The 16,779-nt window shown below is 29.4% G+C and overlaps 1 protein-coding gene across 2 annotated transcripts; it reads right to left on the reverse strand.

Annotated features, from left to right (window-relative positions):
• Positions 1–12,426: 12,426 nt before the first annotated feature.
• Positions 12,427–16,096, reverse strand: LOC105332429 (putative mediator of RNA polymerase II transcription subunit 12). Of its 2 annotated transcripts, XM_034473313.2 has the most exons (3): positions 15,950–16,044; positions 15,753–15,801; positions 12,427–14,902 (listed from the first exon to the last, which is right to left on the reverse strand). In XM_034473313.2, the coding sequence occupies exon 3, from the start codon at positions 14,891–14,893 to the stop codon at positions 13,958–13,960; it is 936 nt and encodes a 311-aa protein (XP_034329204.2). In that variant the 5' UTR covers positions 14,894–14,902; positions 15,753–15,801; positions 15,950–16,044; the 3' UTR covers positions 12,427–13,957. The 2 variants fall into 2 exon arrangements, with proteins under 2 accessions (XP_034329204.2, XP_011433344.3); XM_011435042.4 differs by lacking the exon at positions 15,753–15,801 and having other exon boundaries at positions 15,950–16,096.
• Between the last annotated feature and the right edge of the window lie 683 nt (positions 16,097–16,779).

Here is a 16,779-nt window from a genome sequence, read left to right on the forward strand (position 1 = left end):
TTTACCTTAATATGTATAATCTTAGACAATGGCTTTTCCATGTGAGACAAACACTTTTCTCAGGAAACCTCATGTCGCTTGGATATTTTTCCTGAAAGCATAAGACAACAATAAACATAAAAAAAAACATTTTGTTTACTTTTTTTTACTCTATATAAAAAAAGGTTATGTTTTGTTATACAAGGAAGTTTTTAGAAACGTATAATTAACCTTTATAAAAGTGTTCAAATATTGTAGCTGTTATTATGTTCTACATTCTCTCTTTACACACATGTAGTGACATTCAGGTAAAGTATCTCAATAGAACAAAAATCCCTTGATTTAAACAAAATGTTTTAATAAGTCCTCTTACTTCCTCTCTCTCTTCCGCTTTAATTTCTTTATCTTTAACTTATTTTCTATCAACTTCTTTCTCTCTTTTAAATGAACATTACTTTTCATTATTTACACACACGTAGTGACATTCAGGTAAAGTACCTCAATAAATAAAAAAGAAATTGCCTCCTTTGAAGAAAAAGCTGTAATAATTAAGTCCTCCCACTTCCTCTCTCCCTTTCGATCTAATTCCTTTATCTCTTAATTTCTATCAATTTCTCTGACTTTTTCAAACAGACATCATATGTCGTTATTTACACACATGTAGTGACATTCAGGTAAAATATCTAAATTAAAAAACATGTTTTATTTAAACAAAATTTTATAATTCCTCTCTCTTCCTCTCTCCCTTTTGATCTAATTCCTTTAAATCTAACTTAGTGTCTCTCTCTCTCTCTCTCTCTCTCTCTCTCTCTCTCAAATTGACATCACATTTAGTTGTTTACATGCGTGTAGTGACATTCAGGTAAAGTATCTAAATAGAAAAATTACTTCATTTATACAAAAAAGTTGTATTAAGTATCACTTCCTATCTTTCCCCTAAGCTGATTTCTTTATCTTCTATTTCCTTTTGTTCTCTCTCTCTCTCTCTCTCTCTCTCTCTCTCTCTCTCTCTGTCTCTCTCTCATATTAACATCACATTTAGTAATTTACACTCATGTGGTGATATTCAGGCAAAAAAATTGCTTCATTTGAACAAAAAGTTTAAATACACACTCTATCTTTCTCTTTCTCTACTGAACTGATTTCTCTCTCTCTTATTTTCAATTAAATTCTCTCTCTATTTTCCAATTGACATTACATTTAGTTATAAACACACATGTAGTGACATTCAGGTAAAGTCTCTCAATAAACAACAAAAAATTACCTCCTTTGAAGAAAAAGTTGTAATAAGTCCTCTCACTTCCTCTCTCCCTTTCAATCTAATTCCTTTATCTCCAAATTTATATCTATTTCTCTGACTTTTTCAAAAAGACATCACATTTAGCTATTTACACACATGTAGTGACATTCAGGTAAATATCTAAATTGAAAAACATGCTTTGTTTAAACAAAATGTTAATAATTCCTCTCTCTTCCTCTCTCCCTTTTGATCTAATTTCTTTAAATCTAACTTAGTGTCTATCAACTTCTCTCTCTCTCTCTTTCAAATTGACATCACATTTAGTTATTTACACGTGTGTAGTGACATTCAGGTAAAGTATCTAAATAGAAAAATTCTTTTATTTATACAAAAAAGTTGTATTAAGTCATCTCACTTCCTTTCTCCCCTCCACTCTGACATTTTTATCTTCTATTTCTTATTGACATCTCTCTCTTTCTCTCTCTCTTTTTCATATTAACATCACATTTAGTAATTTACACTCATGTAGTGACATTCAGGCTAAAAATGTCAAAAGAAAAAAATTGCTTCATTTGAATAAAATGTTTTAATACATCCTCTATCTATCTCTCTCTCTTTACCAAACTGATTTCTTTCTCTCTAATTTTCTATTAAGCTCTCTCTCTCTCTCTCTCTCTCTCTCTCTCTCTCTCTCTCTCTCTCTCTCTCTCTCTCTCTCTCTCTCTTTCAATTGCCATTCCATTTAGTTATTAACACACATGTAGTGACATTCAGGTAAAGTATCTCCATAAAAAAAATTGCTTCACTTAAACAAAAAGTTGTAATAAGTCCTCTCACTTCCTCTCTCCCTTTCGCTAATTCCTTTATCTCTAAATTGATATCTATTTCTCTGAATTTTTTCAAAAAGACATCACATTTAGCTATTTACACACATGTAGTGACATTCAGGTAAAATATCTAAATTGAAAAATATGCTTTGTTTAAACAAAATGTTAATAATTCCCCTCTCTTCCTCTCTCCCTTTTGATCTAATTCTATCAACTTCTCTCTCTCTCTCTCTCTCTCTCTCTCTCTCTCTCTCTCTCTCTCTCTCTCTCTCTCTCTCTCTCTCTCTCTCTCTCTCTCAAATTAACACCACATTTAGTTATTTACACTCATGTGGTGACATTCAGGCAAACATTTTTAAAGAAAAAAATTGCTTCATTTGAACAAAAAAACATGTCCTCTATCTTCTTCTCTCCCTTCCAATCTGATTTTTTTACTCATATTTTCTATTAAGTTATCTGTCTCTCTTTTTCAAATTGACATAACATTTAGTTATTTACACACACGTAGTGACATTCAGGTAAAGTATCTCCATAGAAAAAAATTGCCTCACTTTAAACAAAAAGTTGTAATAAGTCCTCTCACTTCCTCTCTCCCTTCCAATCGAATTCCTTTGTTTCTTATTTTCTATCAAGTTTTCTGACTTTTTTCAAATAGACATTACATTTAGTTATTTACACATATGTAGTGACATTCATGTATTATATCTAAATAGAAAAAATGCTTCATTTATTTTTTTTCAATAATTCCTCTCTCTCTCTCTCTTCCTCTCTCCCTTCTAATCTAATTCCTTTAAATCAAACTTAGTGTCTATCGACTTCTCTCTTTCTCTTTCAAATTGACATCACATTTAGTTATTTACACGCATGTAGTGACATTCAGGTAAAATATCTAAATAAAAAAAATTACTTCATTTATACAAATAAGCTGTATTAAGTCATCTCACTATTTCTCCCCTTCAATCTAATTTCTCTCTCTCTCTCTCTCTCTCTCTCTCTCTCTCTCTCTCTCTCTCTCTCTCTCTCTCTCTCTCTCTCTTAAGCATGTGTTTGTTTACAATAAGAAAAAAAAATGTTCATTACCTGGAAAAGCACAATATCCAAGATCTACATCATAAGGCACATCAGTCACTATTTGCAAACAAAATTTTTGGTTTTGAGAGTCTCTAAAAGAAAATGTAAAAAAGAAGAATAATATCGGTTACATATTGAGTTCACTAATGCAACGAAATAATCACCGTGAGTATATAAAATAATCCTTTTGTATAGTATTGGACCCCCATGAGGAAACCAATATCTTTTGCTTTTAACTTGAAAAAATCAGTAGATATTATGTACATGTAATTGATTATTTAAAAAAAAACCTATGTCACCATTATAGTTTAAATAAAAATCCTTTCCTATTGAACTAAATAGACCTTCATGAGGAAACCCATGCTTTTCATTTCAACGTTAAAAATTCAGTTTACTTTCACACTCCAAAAACCTCATAAATATTCTTGGATTTTTACTTCTACCCTGATTTATCTTAAATTACATTAACACTAAGAAATATTCACCATAACAGTTTAAGTAAAATTTCTTTCCTACTAGAACTTAGACCCCCATGAGTAAATTTATACGCTATAAATTCAGAATACTTGATCACTTAGGAAACTCCCTAAATTTATTTAAATCAATATGTGTACCCTTATTTATCCTAAATTACACAAATACTATGTAATAATTACCATTAGTTTAAGTAAAAATCCTTTCCTATTAAACTTACTCACCCATGAGGAAAATCATTCTTTTCATTTTAAGGTTATAAAATCAGTAAACTAAATCACTAAGGAAACCCCTTAAATCATTTTCAATCAATATCTGTACCCTAATTTATCCTAAATTACACTAATACTAAGAAAAAATAACCATTAGTTTAAGTAAAAATCCTTTCCTGTTGAACTTAGACCCCCATGAAGAAACCCACACTTTTCATTTTAACGTTCTAAACTCAGTTTACTTGATCACATAGGAAACCCCTTAAATCTTTTTCAATCAATTTTTGTACCCTAATTTATCTTTAATTACACTAATACTAAAAAATAATCACAACTAGTTTAGGTAAAATCCTTTCCTCTTAAATTTAGAGTCCCATGAGGAAACCCATATTTTTCATTTAACGTTCTAAAATCAGTATACTTAATATTCACTTCAGAAACCCCCTAAATATTTTTAAGTCAATATTTATTCCTCAATTTATACTTTATTACATTAACACTAAGAACAAATAATCATTGGTTTAAGTGAAAATCCATTCCTGTTGAACTTTGACTCCCATGAGGAAACTCATACTTTTCATTTTAATGTTATAAAATCAGTATACTTAATCACTAAGGAAACCCTTCATTCTTTTTCAATCAATATTTGTACCCTAATTTATCCTAAATTACACTAATAACAAGAAATAATAACCATTAGTTTAAGTAAAAATCCTTTTCTATTGAACTTTGACTCTCATGAGGAAACCCATATTTTTAATTCAACATTATGAATTCAGTCTACTTATTCACTTAGGAAACCCCTAAAATCTGTTTCAATCAATATTTGTACCCTAATATATCCTAAACTACATTAACACTTAGAAATATTCACCATAAGTTTAAGTAAAAGTTCTTTCCTATTGAACGTAGACCCCCATGAGAAAAACCATACTTTCTATTTTAACGTTCTAAAATCAGTATGTTTTTACTTAGGAAACCCCTTAAATTTTTTTTAGTGAATATTTGTACCCTAATTTATTCTAAATTACACTATTGCTAAGAAATATTCATCATTTGTTTAAGTAAAAATTCTTTCCTATTGAACTTGGACTCCCACGAGGAAACCCATATTTTCATTTTAACGTTCTAAAATCTGTATACTTATTCACTTAGGAAACCCCTAAAATCTTTTTCAATCAATATTTGTACCCTAATTTATCCTAAACTACAATAACACTTAGAAATAATCACCATTAGTTTAAGTAAAAGTTCTTTCCTATTGAACTTAGACCTCATTAGAAAAACCATTCTTATTATTTTAACGTTCTAAAATCAGTATGTTTACACTTAGAAAACCCCTTAAATTTTTTTTCAGTCAATATTTGTACCCTAATTTATCCTAAATTACACTAATGGTAAGAAATATTCATCATTAGTATAAGTAAAAATCCTTTCCTATTAAACTTGGACTCCCACGAGGAAACCCATATTTTCATTTTAACGTTCTAAAATCTGTATACTTATTCACTTAGGAAACCCCTTAAATCTTTTTCAATCAATATTTGTACCCTAATTTATCCTAAACTACAATAACACTTAGAAATAATCACCATTAGTTTAAGTAAAAATCCTTTCCTATTGAACTTAGACCCCCATGAGGAAACTCATACTTTTCATCTTAACACTCTTAAATCAGTATACTAAATCACTTAGGAAACCTCTTAAATCTTTTTCAATCAATATTTGTACCCTAATTTATCCTAAATTACACTAATACTAAGAAATAATCACCATTAGTGTAAGTTAAATCCTTTCCTGTTAAATTTAGAATCCTATGAGGAAACCCATAATTTTCATTTTAACGTTATAAAATCAGTATACTTGATCACTTAGGACACCCCCTAAATCTTTTTCAATCAATATTTGTACCCTAATTTATCTTAAATTACACAAATACTATGAATTAATCATCATTAGTTTAAGTTAAATCTTTTCCTATTAAACTTAGACTTCCATAAGGAAACCCTTAATTTTCATTTTAACGTTATGAATTCAGTATACTTATTCACTTAGGAAACCGTCTAAATCTTTTTCAATCAATATTTGTACCCTAATTTATCCTAAACTACACTAATGTTAAGAAATAATCATCATTAGTTTAAGTAAAAATCCTTTTCTATTTAACTTAGACCCCAATGAGGAAACTTATATTTTTCATTTTAACGCTCTTAAATCAGTATACTAAATCACTAAGGAAACCCCTTAAATCTTTTTCAATCAATATTTGTACCCTAATTTATCCTAAATTACACTAATACTAAGAAATAATCACCATTAGTGTAAGTTAAATCCTTTCCTGTTAAATGTAGACCCCCAATAGGAAACCCATAATTTTCATTTTAACGTTATAAAATCAGTATACTTGATCACTTAGTACACCCCCTAAATCTTTTTCAATCAATATTTGTACTCTAATTTATCTTAAATTACACAAATACTATGAATTAATCATCATTAGTTTAAGTTAAATCTTTTCCTATTAAACTTAGACTTCCATAAGGAAACCCTTAATTTTCATTTTAACGTTATGAATTCAGTATACTTATTCACTTAGGAAACCGTCTAAATCTTTTTCAATCAATATTTGTACCCTAATTTATCCTAAACTACACTAATGTTAAGAAATAATCATCATTAGTTTAAGTAAAAATCCTTTTCTATTTAACTTAGACCCCAATGAGGAAACTTATATTTTTCATTTTAACGCTCTTAAATCAGTATACTAAATCACTAAGGAAACCTCTTAAATCTTTTTCAATCAATATTTGTACCCTAATTTATCCTAAATTACACTAATACTAAGAAATAATCACCATTAGTGTAAGTTAAATCCTTTCCTGTTAAATGTAGACCCCCAATAGGAAACCCATAATTTTCATTTTAACGTTATAAAATCAGTATACTTGATCACTTAGTACACCCCCTAAATCTTTTTCAATCAATATTTGTACTCTAATTTATCTTAAATTACATAAATACTATGAATTAAATCTCATTAGTTTAAGTAAAAATCTTTTCCTATTAAACTTAGACTTCCATAAGGAAACCCTTAATTTTCATTTTAACGTTATGAATTCAGTATACTTATTCACTTAGGAAACCGTCTAAATCTTTTTCAATCAATATTTGTACCCTAATTTATCCTAAACTACACTAATGTTAAGAAATAATCATCATTAGTTTAAGTAAAAATCCTTTTCTATTTTACTTAGACTCCAATGAGGAAACTTATATTTTTCATTTTAACACTCTTAAATCAGTATACTAAATCACTAAGGAAACCCCTTAAATCTTTTTCAATCAATATTTGTACCCTAATTTATCCTAAATTACACTAATACTAAGAAATAATCACCATTATTGTAAGTTAAATCCTTTCCCGTTAAATGTAGACCCCCAATAGGAAACCCATATTTTTCATTTTAACGTTATAAAATCAGTATACTTGATCACTTAGTACACCCCTAAATCTTTTTCAATCAATATTTGTATCCTAATTTATCTTAAATTACACAAATACTATGAATTAATCCTCATTAGTTAAAGTAAAAATCTTTCCCTATTAAACTTAGACTTCCATAAGGAAACCCTTAATTTTCATTTTAACGTTATGAATTCAGTATACTTATTCACTTAGGAAACCGTCTAAATCTTTTTCAATCAATATTTGTACCCTAATTTATCCTAAACTACACTAATGTTAAGAAATAATCATCATTAGTTTAAGTAAAAATCCTTTCCTATTTTACTTAGACTCCAATGAGGAAACTTATATTTTTCATTTTAACACTCTTAAATCAGTATACTAAATCACTAAGGAAACCCCTTAAATCTTTTTCAATCAATATTTGTACCCTAATTTATCCTAAATTACACTAATACTAAGAAATAATCACCATTATTGTAAGTTAAATCCTTTCCCGTTAAATGTAGACCCTCAATAGGAAACCCATATTTTTCATTTTAACGTTATAAAATCAGTATACTTGATCACTTAGTACACCCCTAAATCTTTTTCAATCAATATTTGTATCCTAATTTATCTTAAATTACACAAATACTATGAATTAATCCTCATTAGTTAAAGTAAAAATCTTTCCCTATTGAACTTAGACTTCCATAAGGAAACCCTTAATTTTCATTTTAACGTTCTAAAATCAGTATAGTATTTATTCAGGAACCCCCCCTCCTTAAATTTTTTTAATCAATATTTGTATCCTAATTTATCTTAAATTACACTAATGCTAAGAAATAATCTCCATTAGTTGGAGTAAAAATCCTTTTCTATTGAACTTAGACTCCCATGAAGAAACCCATAACTTTAATTTAAACGTTATGAATTCAGTATTCTTATTCACTTAGGACACCCCCTAAATCTTTTTCAATCAATATTTATACCCTAATTTATCTTAAATTACACAAATACTATGAATTAATCACCATTAGTGTAAGTTAAATCCTTTCCTGTTAAATTTAGACTCCCATGAGGAAACCCATAATTTTCATTTTAACATTATAAAATCAGTATACTTGATCACTTAGGACACCCCCTAAATCTTTTTCAATCAATATTTGTACCCTAATTTATCTTAAATTACACAAATACTATGAATTAATCATCATTAGTTTAAGTTAAATCTTTTCCTATTAAACTTAGACTTCCATAAGGAAACCATTAATTTTCATTTTAAAGTTATGAATTCAGTATACTTATTCACTTAGGAAACCATCTAAATCTTTTTCAATCAATATTTGTACCCTAATTTATCCTAAACTACACTAATGTTAAGAAATAATCATCATTAGTTTAAGTAAAAATCCTTTCCTATTTTACTTAGACTCCAATGAGGAAACTTATATTTTTCATTTTAACACTCTTAAATCAGTATACTAAATCACTAAGGAAACCCCTTAAATCTTTTTCAATCAATATTTGTACCCTAATTTATCCTAAATTACACTAATACTAAGAAATAATCACCATTATTGTAAGTTAAATCCTTTCCCGTTAAATGTAGACCCCCAATAGGAAACCCATATTTTTCATTTTAACGTTATAAAATCAGTATACTTGATCACTTAGTACACCCCTAAATCTTTTTCAATCAATATTTGTATCCTAATTTATCTTAAATTACACAAATACTATGAATTAATCCTCATTAGTTAAAGTAAAAATCTTTCCCTATTAAACTTAGACTTCCATAAGGAAACCCTTAATTTTCATTTTAACGTTATGAATTCAGTATACTTATTCACTTAGGAAACCGTCTAAATCTTTTTCAATCAATATTTGTACCCTAATTTATCCTAAACTACACTAATGTTAAGAAATAATCATCATTAGTTTAAGTAAAAATCCTTTTCTATTTAACTTAGACCCCAATGAGGAAACTTATATTTTTCATTTTAACACTCTTAAATCAGTATACTAAATCACTAAGGAAACCCCTTAAATCTTTTTCAATCAATATTTGTACCCTAATTTATCCTAAATTACACTAATACTAAGAAATAATCACCATTATTGTAAGTTAAATCCTTTCCCGTTAAATGTAGACCCCCAATAGGAAACCCATATTTTTCATTTTAACGTTATAAAATCAGTATACTTGATCACTTAGTACACCCCTAAATCTTTTTCAATCAATATTTGTATCCTAATTTATCTTAAATTACACAAATACTATGAATTAATCCTCATTAGTTAAAGTAAAAATCTTTCCCTATTGAACTTAGACTTCCATAAGGAAACCCTTAATTTTCATTTTAACGTTCTAAAATCAGTATAGTATTTATTCAGGAACCCCCCCTCCTTAAATTTTTTTAATCAATATTTGTATCCTAATTTATCTTAAATTACACTAATGCTAAGAAATAATCTCCATTAGTTGGAGTAAAAATCCTTTTCTATTGAACTTAGACTCCCATGAAGAAACCCATAACTTTAATTTAAACGTTATGAATTCAGTATTCTTATTCACTTAGGACACCCCCTAAATCTTTTTCAATCAATATTTATACCCTAATTTATCTTAAATTACACAAATACTATGAATTAATCACCATTAGTGTAAGTTAAATCCTTTCCTGTTAAATTTAGACTCCCATGAGGAAACCCATAATTTTCATTTTAACATTATAAAATCAGTATACTTGATCACTTAGGACACCCCCTAAATCTTTTTCAATCAATATTTGTACCCTAATTTATCTTAAATTACACAAATACTATGAATTAATCATCATTAGTTTAAGTTAAATCTTTTCCTATTAAACTTAGACTTCCATAAGGAAACCATTAATTTTCATTTTAAAGTTATGAATTCAGTATACTTATTCACTTAGGAAACCATCTAAATCTTTTTCAATCAATATTTGTACCCTAATTTATCCAAAACTACACTAATGTTAAGAATAATCATCATTAGTTTAAGTAAAAATCCTTTCCTATTGAACTTAGACCCCAATGAGGAAACTTATATTTTTCATTTTAACGCTCTTAAATCAGTATACTAAATCACTAAGGAAACCCCTTAAATCTTTTTCAATCAATATTTGTACCCTAATTTATCCTAAATTACACTAATACTAAGAAATAATCACCATTAGTTTAAGTTAAATCCTTTCCTGTTAAATTTAGAATCGCATGAGGAAACCCATAATTTTCATTTTAACGTTATAAAATCAGAATACTTGATCACTTAGGACACCCCCTAAATCTTTTTCAATCAATATTTGTACCCTAATTTATCTTAAATTACACAAATACTATGAATTAATCATCATTAGTTTAAGTTAAATCTCTTTTCCTATTAAACTTAGACTTCCATAAGGAAACCCTTAATTTTCATTTTAACGTTCTAAAATCAGTATAGTATTTATTTAGGAACCCCCCCCCCCTAAATTTTTTAATCAATATCTGTATCCTAATTTATCTTAAATTACACTAATACTAAGAAATAATCTCTATTAGTTGAAGTAAAAATCCTTTTCTATTGAACTTAGACTCCCATGAAGAAACCCATAATTTTAATTCAAACGTTATGAATTCAGTATACTTATTCACTTAGGAAACCATCTAAATCTGTTTTAATCAATATTTGTACCCTAATTTATCCTAAACTACACTAATGTTAAGAAATAATCATCAATAGTTTAAGTAAAAATCCTTTTCTATTGAACTTAGACCCCAATGAGGAAACCTGTACTTTTCATTTTAACGTTCTAAAATCAATCTGTACACTTAATCACTTAGGGAACTCTCTAAATCTTTTTGATCATTATCTGTACCCAAAATTATCTTAGATCATACTAATATAAAGAAATAATCACCATTAGCTTAAGTAAAATATCATTTATTTTGAAATTTAACCCCATGAGAAAACTCATACATTTTAATGATAAAAATCAGTATTTCCTACTAAATCACTTTTTTAAAGTAACTTTCCCTAATATGTTTGTATTAATATATGTAACGTAATTCATCCGTATTTTTAATGAAATTGTACAATTGAAAAGTTATTTTACCAGAAATCTGATTCTAATAACCAGAAAAAAAAATCGTTGATGTATATGTACTGCCCTTTGATGAAAGAATACATATCACTAATTGAAATCAAATTTATATCCAAAATAACTCATGATGCTTATTTCATTTTATTTTACTCAAATTTCAATCAAGTACATGTATGTGGAAACAGCATAACGATTCCACAGAACACAGCATTACGATTTTTTAGAAAGATAGAGGAAATTAGGATTAAAAGTTGGCATTGTTTACAGAATGTTTTTAAACAGGTATTGTGATAAAAGCTTTGCTAATTGAGGTTAAAAGATCACATATTTTGCTTTTAATACATATTATTTATTTAAAAAAATTAAATATAGGCTCAGTGTTAACTAGTTGGGAAAAAATACCGCTAAATTGAGAGTAATATCACCTATTTTTGATTAAGAATGGGGCCGAATTTCGACTACTAAGAAGGTACTGATATATCCCTTTAAATATAAGTAATAATCTGTTCCATAATTAAATAAATCTTGAAATAAAATAGACACATTTTAATTCTAAATAAGTTACGATCCCTTCTTTGATTATGAATATGGCAATCGCATGATGTCAAAATTAGATCTCGTGTTCTCTTATCAGTGAAAAACTTAACAGGAAAGACAATGCCTGACCTTGTTATAGTCGTTTATCAGATTTATCTATTAGAATAGAGTGATATAATTCCCTAGATATCGAAGAAAAAAATGATACTTACTGTAAACAATTATTTCCATCTTCGAATAGGAAGTTCCGATTGCGCATGCGCTATTTATATCCAATGGAGGAAAGTGTGTAAAGTACTCTTATGGACTCCAAGATGCGTGTTAAAAAATTCACATACACACCGGAAACCCAAACATAGTCCGATTTTATATTTTTTGAATCAAGTACGATGAGAAATAACGTTTCCGAATGATTTTACTTCCCACTACACGGGTGCATGTAGTGGGAAGAAAAAATGTAGTGGGATAAAACGTGTGTATTCATACTAGTGTAGTGGTATTCAGGTGCTTACAAACACACACACACACACACACACACACACACACACACACACACACACACACACACACACACACACACACTCTCTCTCTCTCTCTCTCTCTAAACAAACCTGAAGACAACGCATGTTAAAAACATGTTAAATGCATGTTAAAGTTCTATAAATAGAATACTGTGATATGTTAACAACAGAATCATAGAGCATTTGTACAGGAAATCTAGTTATGACACCTAATTTTAAATTTCATACTAACATAAAAGTGACAAAGTATATAAATAAGATATTAAATTGTCTCTGATATAATTCGTTCACCCCAATTGGATACCTGTAAAATTAAACACACTTTCAACAAATATACAAATACTTCGTCAAAGACGATTGAAAATCGTTCGCTAGAGTATGATGTGTTGATTTGTGAATCGGACGACTTGATATTTTTTCTTGTCTTTTGATAAATTGAGCAGTTATTTTGAGTTTATTTTCATTTACATTAAGTATTTATGTAAATGTTTTAGCTGCTATCGGTGACTTTTGATACCTGTATTTGCATTCAGTGAAATTTATGGTCTAACATAAATGTTAGAAAATTTCTCTTATTCGCAAACTTTGAAGAAACTTGACAAATCCACTAATCGTCCCTTATATCGAGGAACACAGCACGAAATGGTTCGGAATCTAAAAACTCAAAGTTACTGATATCTTATCTACTGAATACCCCCACACCTTAATACACCTACCAACAATTACAGGAGTTGATGATTTCGAAATCAAAATTCATTCAAATTTATAAACAAGAAAAATGGGCGTTCTACTTCTTGACCTTGACTAGATGCCTATTTCACACAGTCCTCCCACACACGTATAATTAAGCATAGAATTAATTTTTATCCTCAAAGGATAAAACATCATCGATTCTATTTGTTAAAAAATATTTGTTGTCACGTTATATAATTAGAAAGTAAATTTTTTACCGATGCAACAAGTAGACCGTTGCGAGTTGTTAACACTTTTAAATGTGATTGATTCACGATTTTTTTATTGAATGATGTTTTCCCCTGATTTAATGTTTTTTCTTTCATTCCATTTGTTCATTTCATCTTTTTGGACAATTTTGACATTCACAATGAAATCACATTAATAAAATTGTCAATTAACAAATTGACAAAAGGATTTGAAACAAGTTCTACAACATTAGGCCAATCCCTTAATATTTCGCAAATGAAATCTTTCACTAATCGTAGTTTCGGGTGACTATTCAAACTATATTTGAATAGAAGTTGGAAAATAGGTCATGATCGAGCGATAAACGGAGATGAATATTACGTTCATTATGTAGTATGCAACAAATATACAAGAAATAATACTCTTAATCAAATTATTAAACACTTATAATAAATAGCTGTTGGCTTAACATCGGGCCTGGAAAATTAACTTCTATCCTACAAAAAAAGTTCACAGCCTTAAAAAAATATCTAGCTGGTAAAAAAAGTCACACCATTTTTTCAAAAATGGAGCACGACATGCTTTAATGAATTGGATAAAGTTCCATAATTCATGTCAGACAGCATCAGCCTGTTGGACGAGACCAGCTAGCTGGGAGGCCGGTTTCATCGTTTGCCACACCCCCTGAGACTGAGGACCGTAATGGAATTGGTCAGGCGGCCTCTGTCCGTTTGACTCGGCTGCTGGAATCTGGAGCTGATCTTTGTGAGGTCCCTCTGGATTCTCGGGCACCTGCTCTTCTGTATTTACAACTTTCCAACCTTGTTGAGTAGGATCGTTTTGCACCTGTGCATTTTGGTTGTCTTGTTGAACCGGTATCTGTTGGTTGTTCTGTTCTACCGGTACGTTTTGGTTGTTTTGGTCATTAGGAACATTTTGATTATTCTGCTGTACAGGAACATTTTGGTTAGTTTGTTCAATAGGGACTTTTGGCGACGGATTCTGTAGATTTTCATTCGTTAACTGGCTATTTTGGTAGTTCTGGTCTTTGGGAGCAGATAGTACATGAACAGGTTTATAAATGTTTTGGTTGTTATCGGGGATATTTGGCAGTTGCATATAGTGAAAGTTCTGGTCCAGTTGCGGATGAGGTTCGAAACCATTAAGCTGTCCATTTGCAATATGGTTCTGTAAATCTTGAAAGGTTTGGGCGAATCCCCCAATCTTAGCGTCGTTTGAATTCACATAAACAACAGAGGGGGGCTCGGGGTCGTAGTCTGCAATATTCCCATCCTTTAAGTTCTTGCTTATCCTAGAAAGTTCTTTATCAAACAATTTTTGTGCCAAAGATTTTGACTTGGGAAATTGTGGACGGAATTCCTGCACTAAAATGTTCGGTTTCGACCCAGAGACAATATTCCTGTCATTGTTCGTTAGATTGAATCGGAGAAACTTTATAACGTTGTTGGTTGGCTGGCTAATGTTGTATAGTACAAGAATGGTGGCTGTCAAGACCCCTGCTCCAATAACCAATGGTACAGTCTTCACCATCTCTTTTTTCTATAAATATATATGTCAGTTTTGATTTCAATGTAAAAATCAACATGCAAATACTACATTTCTTATCGTGGAAAATTGCATTTTAACCTACCTTGCATGAAAAGAGGCTTCAAACCTAACATTACTCGTATAACATCATGATCAATCAAATTGTTAATAGCCTACCTAATGACTATTTTTAAAACAAAGCTTCTGAAAAAAATACCTTAACAAAAATTAATAACATTTCTAATGAGTATGATTAATGTATGAATTGCGGTTGTTTATATGACATGTTTAACAATAGTTTGTTAACGCGCATTATTAAGTGGTCACAATGAAACTGTAGCTCATGATGCCATGTTCGGTAAAGTTTTGTTTTTTGCTAAATTGAGAACCACTTAGTGGCGAACAAGTATTAAAGAGGCTGGATGACCAACAAGTCAACCTATAAGATTTTTTTAAAATATGATATATTTTACCATAAACTATTATTAAGTGTGGAAAAAAATCCAAATATTTTAGATTACAAATTTGAATGTTTTTTTTTATATGTTTATAAAGAGCTCTGCTAAATGAGTTTAATATGGTCTTTAGGCTACATCCATCCAGCTCTCGTGAATAAAGAACACTAATAGCTCTGTAAGTTTCTGTTTCGTTTTTGATATACTGTACAGTTGTAGTTGATAACATTTATTTCCGCTATTATTGACTGTGGGTCAAAGATAATTAGTTTCTTTACACTGTTAAGCCTTTCATTATTTAAATAATAGCATGTATGTTACAATCCTTACATATTATGAACTATTACTGCAATAATTATCAAGAGGCAGATATTTATCTTTTTTTTTTAAGCACATTAATATTGTACCTTGATACGTCTAGAGAAAACTTGTAGGCTGCCCTTTCATTAATGCATGCTGAGAAAAACAAAAAAGAGCATTCTTTAAAAACAAGGTAAAAACAACACTTAATAGTGCACGATATCATTTTTCATTGTCACAAATATTCAAATAAACACCGATCTCCCCATATTCGCTACACGTAATAAAAAATGAAACAACGAACCTCGTCATGGAGTACAATATGGCTGTCCTTTCTCTGTTAAACAGCATACGCGTGCAAAGATTTAAGCATGGTTGTCATTAACAAGCACCGCCCGGGGCCTCGCCTGTCAGTCTACACGTGTCAAATTAACCTACTTGTTTCCTATGGTTAACATGATGATGATTTGCAACAAGATTGAATTTTATTTTATTGTTTATATATTTTACAGGAAATAAAATTGTTCATCTAATTTATCAATTATTGGTTTAACGGCATTTAGAGATATATGTACTATATTTGAAATCATTTTTTAAGGTTTTTCAGACTTGTATGTGGTAGTTACACGTACAAGAAATCTTTCAAAAGCATAGCATTAAAATCTATAGAAAATACCTTTTAAAAAACACCCAAAATGAAACAATAGACCCCCCCCCCCCAAAAAAAAATAATTATTATTATCAATGATAAAAACTTAAGATAGAAATCACGAAAATGATTGATTTTAAAAGCTGATCCTATTGTCCTTGGACTTTTCCACTTTTACACGATAAAATTAGAACGTTCAAGAAATACCCAAAGAGGTGAAGAAACTAACTACAGCAACGATTAAATGATGTCAATAATTGTTTGATACGATTTTGAAAATGTCACAAAAATTGCGACTGATTTTTGTCTTCACAATAAATCAATGTTGTAAAGCATGATGGTCAGTTAATTTAATGTTTAGTGATATGGATTTAAAAGTAAAGATGTTAATGTTGCCAATCAGACATTCCTTTTTATACTATGACTTTATCACACCCTCCCTTTTTAATTTTAATACTTAAACATTACACACACAGATGTAATGT

Source organism: Magallana gigas, chromosome 8 (genome assembly GCF_963853765.1).
Source record: "Magallana gigas chromosome 8, xbMagGiga1.1, whole genome shotgun sequence".
In the NCBI taxonomy this organism is placed as follows: Eukaryota; Metazoa; Mollusca; class Bivalvia; order Ostreida; family Ostreidae; genus Magallana; species Magallana gigas.

Coding starts and splice junctions, on each gene's coding strand:
- LOC105332429 (XM_011435042.4), bottom strand. CDS start 14,893: ATGGTGAAGACTGTACCATTGGTTATTGGAGCAGGGGTCTTGACAGCC.